The sequence below is a fragment of the Solanum pennellii genome, chromosome 12 (assembly GCF_001406875.1).
Source record: "Solanum pennellii chromosome 12, SPENNV200".
NCBI classification, from domain to species: domain Eukaryota; kingdom Viridiplantae; phylum Streptophyta; class Magnoliopsida; order Solanales; family Solanaceae; genus Solanum; species Solanum pennellii.
In genome coordinates, this window is record NC_028648.1 from 47,600,275 (window position 1) to 47,606,673 (window position 6,399).

At 31.2% G+C, this 6,399-nt stretch overlaps 1 protein-coding gene across 1 annotated transcript; it reads right to left on the bottom strand.

The window, feature by feature from the left end:
- Window positions 1-4,065: 4,065 nt before the first annotated feature.
- Window positions 4,066-5,220, bottom strand: LOC107006296 (AP2/ERF and B3 domain-containing transcription factor At1g51120-like). The gene is made up of 2 exons (XM_015204884.1): window positions 5,140-5,220; window positions 4,066-4,536 (listed from the first exon to the last, which is right to left on the bottom strand). Exons 1-2 carry the CDS (start codon window positions 5,218-5,220, stop codon window positions 4,066-4,068), a joined length of 552 nt encoding a protein of 183 aa, XP_015060370.1.
- Between the last annotated feature and the right edge of the window lie 1,179 nt (window positions 5,221-6,399).

Sequence of the window (6,399 nt, forward strand, 5' to 3'; positions counted from 1 at the left end):
TCGTTCATGAAGCCGACATATGTTGAAGGAGGGACAGAAGTAGGATTATTAGGCAAAAGGTCTTGGCATTAGGAACTGACCATTTGGTATGTTGCATGGCATTCCCTTATAGTGCCAAGTTTGTTTGACAATGACTTGGGGTGCACCCAAGGGCTCAGCCCGTGGGTGAAGGCCGCGTGCGGTGAGGTATGTGACTGTTGGATTTTCTCAAGCTAAATGTGGAATCTGGGGATTCCGTGCTAGGGACTTGTTCCTATGATGTTCATATTCATATATGCTTAACAAATTTTAGGTCATTTGGAGTTCATTGGGATATGTATTTAACATAGCAAAGTACAGATGGCATTGTCATAATTATTTGAAAAGTCTGAAGGCTATAACCCATTTCACGAGTAACATGATGGGATGAAACTTCTTGGAGGTGTGAATGAAGTCAAGACGAGTAAGTACAACCAAACGGAACCTTTTTTGGAGTTCGGTAGAACCGTCTGTGACCTATTATGATTCTCTAGCAGAATCATATCAATTTCTCTCACAAGGATTTTATTATTTTTAGCATATATAAGAAAGGTATACATGCTGATAGCCTAACAGCCTCCCCTGGGCGTTTTTCCCCAAGTGTCTTGCCTTGAAGGAGAACTTCAAGGGCCTTCCTAGGCATCTCAAAGGAGTGTCCTTGATACCCATACAAATTAGGGAATCTCTATGGGCAGTGTGTGGCTTTGTAGTTAACGTTGAGCGTCCCGACGGTCGTGGATGTTCAATATATCAAATGTTGCGCCATCCAGGACATTCTCCTCGTGTCAAAAGACCTCCTAGATGAACGAGAAATTGAGGGGCTCACTCCAAATACTTGTGAGCTATCTTTTATGCTTGGCAAGGGTTCAATCAAACGAGCAAGGGTTTGTTGTACTAGACGTGCAGTCGTAGGGCGACAATGCACTGTGGGACTTGTAGGTATGATGCATGGGTTATGTTGGGCTATTACCTAGTACACGTGAATATAGACATGGTTAATTCCAATGATTGAATATTACCCTACTCAAGTGAAGTGATTGCCAAGTGCGGATGCACGAGGTGACTAATAATCTTGAGGATAGGAGTGTGCAAACAATAATAATGCTCAAATCACGGGACAAGACAAGTACATCCTAACTAGACCAGGGTGCACATGAAAGTGATCCAGCATTTATGGGTGTGTCATATGAGTCAAATACAAGTCAGTGCCTTAGCTAGACATGATACTGGCACCATAATGAAGGGAAACTTCAAGTGAACCTCGCTACAGGTATAAGGATCATACTAGGGAAACTCGAAGAACTTGAAAGGTTAACCTTAAGATATAGAGAGCTTAGGGCGCTGCACGGTTAAACTGTGTGTCGTTGATATAGTTGAAAATAAGTCCTTGAAAAGTGGTATCAGATTCAAGTTCAATGGTTCGTTCATGGGTCCAAGTTCAATGATGTAGCCACGTTCAATGGTTCAATGATGGATCTAGGTTTATTGGTTCAATGATTCAATTGTGGAGCCATGTTAGAAACAAGTGTTCATCTTGGCTAGTGTAATTCTGGTCGCAACTTATTTGGCAATAATTAAGATATTTTTAGCAAAATTATTTCAAAGAGGTTCTCTACGTTGAGACGTAGATTTTGTTCCTTATAACCTAATCAACTTTCACAATGTGGTCCAGGAAATTTTGAGAATTTTTTTGGGGGGGATTTGTGAGGCACAAGTTCTAGCAAACCTCCTTTTATTCCGAGTGAATTGTTTGAAGTTATTTCTCTTATATTTTGTAATCATATTTTTATAGTGAATTGCTTAACTCCTTTGTGGGTGTAGATCAGTTGATCGAACCACATTAAATCTTTGTTTCTTTTTTTATATTTATCATTTGTATTCTTACTCGTGGTCTTTCTAAATTTGTTTTGTTATCTTCGGCATGACACCTAATTATTTTCGGTCATAACAAAAAGAGGTTCACAATGGATCACTCAAAATGGAAGAAAAGAATAAATTAAGTTGATCTTGAGGGCGTCTATTAAAATATCATCACCAACTTAATTAATATTGAAGATATTTCAAAGAAAAATTTAAAATATTCAAAACTTGCACAGAATTGAAGGAACATCTCTAGAGTGAAAGTTCTTGAGTACAAACCTAAAAACATACTAGAATGTGCAATTCTATAAGCAATTGGAACGTGTTGATCTTAAGTATATCATTCACTAGATCCTCTCATAAACGCCTATAAATAGAGGTGTTTAGACTTGTTGATGTACTGAAAAAGAGTGTATGATCAAGAAATAAGTAAGGAAAATGTGTACTCAAGAAAAGTATGTTTGCAAAAGAAAATTTGATTGTAAAGTGTTGTAAGAGGCAAATCTGGAATTTTGAGTTTTACGGCTTTTGAACTATAATAGATTTTTATTTCTTGATTTTATATACATTATTTATACTTATTAAATTATTTTCTCAATGTAAATGCATAATTAGAACCATATTCATTCGGTTATGCCAAACTTGTAACTCTATTATGACTTTGAAGTGTGCTTAAGTTGGTTCTTACGTTATGGTCATTGAAAAAGCTCTACGACTTCATTAGTAATTTATTTTTCTCTTGTTTAAAATTATATTAATTTTCTTAGTTTATATCTGTTTGATGGCTCGTACTAAAATACTAACTCTACCTATGGCTTCGCCCCCTAATGTTGTTATAGTGAAGTTGAAGGACGTTCAAGTTGGCTCAGACATTATGAAAAAACTCCGGAAGTTGAAGGACGTTCAAGTTGGCTCAAACCCTGAACCCTTCTTTATTGCTTGAAATTGGCCAGTCAAGATAAGAAGGGTTCTGGAAAAAAGTATGACTAAATCTGTATGTTATGTATAGAGCGCAAAAAAATTATACTTGCGAGATACACCCATTATGACAAAAAAAATACTTGTAAATATCAGTGCTCATATAAAATTAACTATTATATGTAACCCTTGAAGCACAATGTTCTAAATTCAAACATATAAACAATAAAAGCAACACCATACTTAGTCAATCAAGACATATTTTTACGGAAACAATGACTCAACGTCAAGTACATACATTTATACTTAACAAGATGATATTTATGATGAAAGCTTTGGAAATAAAAGGAACATCTATCACTTATAAAGTCCAGATTTTTTCTTTAATGATCATAACGTCTAAGGAAAATTTAATGCACTTCAAGACCTTCCTAGTAAAGATGACCCTTCAACGGTTCGAATAAAATTTTCTTAATTGCAAGGAATCATTCAAGTTCGAACAAACTTTTCTTAATTGTAAGGAATCTTACAATTTTTGTTATGCATAAAAATAAATATATTTAGGGTTTATCGGATAGAGTGTGCTCTCCCACCCTAATAAATTAGTTTTTAGGGTTTAATTGTCTCATTTTAATAATTAATATCAAAGCAATTTGATTTGTGATTGAGGCATTAACTCAAAGTAATAGTTTGGAAGAGGGTCAAGAGTTTTGGTATCAACCCTGTATCCTCTACTAAAAATGAAATTAAAAATATCAAAATTAAGCCTAAAAAGACTAATTTAATGCAAAAATAAAATAAAATCAGATAGGGTGAAAACTCACATGTCTGCAAGAACACACGTTTTATTTTCGGGGGATCAGAGTAAGCGTGGGTTAAAAAATTAAAGTCGAAAATATATTTTTAAAAAAGCTTTAAATTTATCTTTTCAACAAAAAAAAATTATATTGAAGGTGGAAAATGTTTTCCTTACTTTTTGAAGGAAAGTCATTTTTCTTGAATATTCCAATGCTAACCTTCATAATAAAGTCTCTTCTGAAATACAGAGACATCATTATGGATGCTAGTAGCAAGATTTAACTTAAATACACATACAATATTAGATAAAATTCTCATTATAAGATTAATCAATAAAATGTTTCAATACTAACCTTCACAATAAAGTGAGATTTGTAATCTTAAAAATATAGCAAGTACTTGATTTAACAATAACAACTACAATAAAAGAAAATCTAATAATATAAAAAAATATACTACCGATAATATTAATTAAACTTCATCTTCATTTCCCCTTTTTGTCTTAGTCCAACCTATTTGCTTTCCAAAAAGCAAAACAGGTGTCAAAGCATCATCATCATCAATAGCATTATTATTGAGTGCTAAATCCATTTTCAAACCTTCATTACTCTTCACCACATCAATCACTAACGTATTGCGAGTCTCATTTGTTCCATTCTTGGATTCACACAAGTTGAAAACAATTATGTCTCTGGCTCTCAAGCCTTTAACCATAACAAATTTAGGCCATCCCTTTGTGAAGCTAAATTTTTTACTACTTTGGCAGTAAAAAAACCTGAATCTCCATAATTGTGTTGAGCTATCATATATGTCAATCTCCTCATTTTGCTGGATGTGAGAGAAGTATTTTATAGCATATCTCCTAGGGATCACAAACTTTTTATTTTCAACATCACTCGGAGAAAGCACTTTGTGAAAAAGATGCTTAAATTCATTGTTACCCTGTAAACAATATTGAAATTTTGACTTTTAATAAGAGGAATTTTTTTCAAAAAAAAAAACATAAGCTTTTAGAGTAGAGGGTTATGATCCCTAAGTAATTTTGGAATTTCATACTCCATCCATTAAATATTTTCTAATTTTATTGTTCTACTTTTACTTGTTATCTTCAACAAATGAAGAAAAGAATATTTCGGTTCCTATTATACCCTCAATTTATTAATATTGAGTTAATATCTTCAAAAATGTAACCACTTAATATGTTTGAAACCCTATCAATTAATTGGGTAAAATGACAAACATAGTATTTCAATCATTATTTTCTTAACAGGTGGACCAAGAAAATAATTAAGAAGTAAAACTAAGTAAATGGAATATTTTAAGGAGACTTACATGTTGTCTATACATACCATTATAGGTGACTTTAAAGCATACAAAATCCCTACACTTATGATGTATACGAGTTAAATTCTTACGAATTTAAACTTGTTGGGGATCGTTATTCAAGAAATCTCCAGTGAGACATGCAAAAACAACAACAAGAACAACAACAAGAATAACAACATGCATATCCAATATAACCTATATATGAGTGTGTACACATACCTTAGTGCACTGACCATTAAGTTCATCAAGAACACCTTTCATGAGTCTTGAATCAGAAATATTATTACTTTCACCTTCCATCTTAAATTCTGAGAAAATTCAAACGAAAAAAAAATAGGAACCTATAAGAAAATGTAAGAGATTGATAAGTACAAGTTCAAATATTTAAATTATGATAAAGTACACAAACCTCAAAAAATTGGGTGCTAATTACATCCTATTCCAAAAGTTTTTTAAAAAAAATTATAATAATTTCAGATTTTTCAGAGTTATGTATCGGGATGTTTGTATAAGAGAGAAGGAAAAAAGAGATTTTTGTAATTTACTCAAATTGTAAGAATTTGAGAGATTGTGTTGTCTTAAGTTGTGCAATTACATAATTTCCTCAAGTTAATTGTGAGAGACAGACACCAAAAAGTAAAAATAATAATATTAAAAAAAGAACAACATAGTTGGTCTCAATCAATCAATATTTATTATCTCCTAAAGTCATTTTTCTACTGATTTCAATTTTTTTTCAACAAAGAAAATGGTTTTATGAAATTGTACTATAATCTATTAGATGACTAAGACCATCTGAGAGATCAATTCAACTTTTTGTTATAAATGCTATTTTCTTTTACTTTTAAGATTTATAAATTTTATGCCTAAAAACGTCCACGAAAACAAAATAAAAATCATCAGATCTTCTAAGGCCCTCATTCTTTTACAAGTAAACAAAAAACAAGAGTTTTTACATAAAAATTAAAACAAGAATAATTTTTTAAAAATATAAAATAAACACAAACAAAAATTCATGTGAAAAATTATTAGGAGTATTAAAAAAAACATACCTGGTTATCCCAAGCATTAACAGCAAAAGCTAAGCAATTTTCAATAAAATCACAAACTTGTTATTGATATGATAGACTCAAAATATAACATCAATATGTCCTTTTATATAATTGTACCATGTAGATTGTAGTAATTATATATTATTAATTATTATGTAAAAAGATTATTTCAATTTAATGAAAATTCTAAATTTGTAGATAAATAGTTTTGACTTGACACCGGAGCAATAATTTATGAAATATCAATTTTACTATATTACCATTTGAATATAATAAATTCAATATTTTTTAAAATATTATTAAATGAAAATAATCAATAATAAAGACAAAATAGAAATCAAATGAGGAATTATCACTTTATTTATTAAACTGGTCAAGTAAAAGCGAATATTTAATAAAAGAAAATTTTAATTTATTTCAAGATACT

Excerpts from the sequence above, each read along its gene's own strand:
- LOC107006296 (XM_015204884.1), bottom strand. The coding sequence starts at position 5,220 with ATGGAAGGTGAAAGTAATAATATTTCTGATTCAAGACTCATGAAAGGT. Across the intron at positions 4,537-5,139 it reads TTAATGGTCAGTGCACTAAG|GGTAACAATGAATTTAAGCA; the intron begins GTATGTGTACAC and ends TATTGTTTACAG.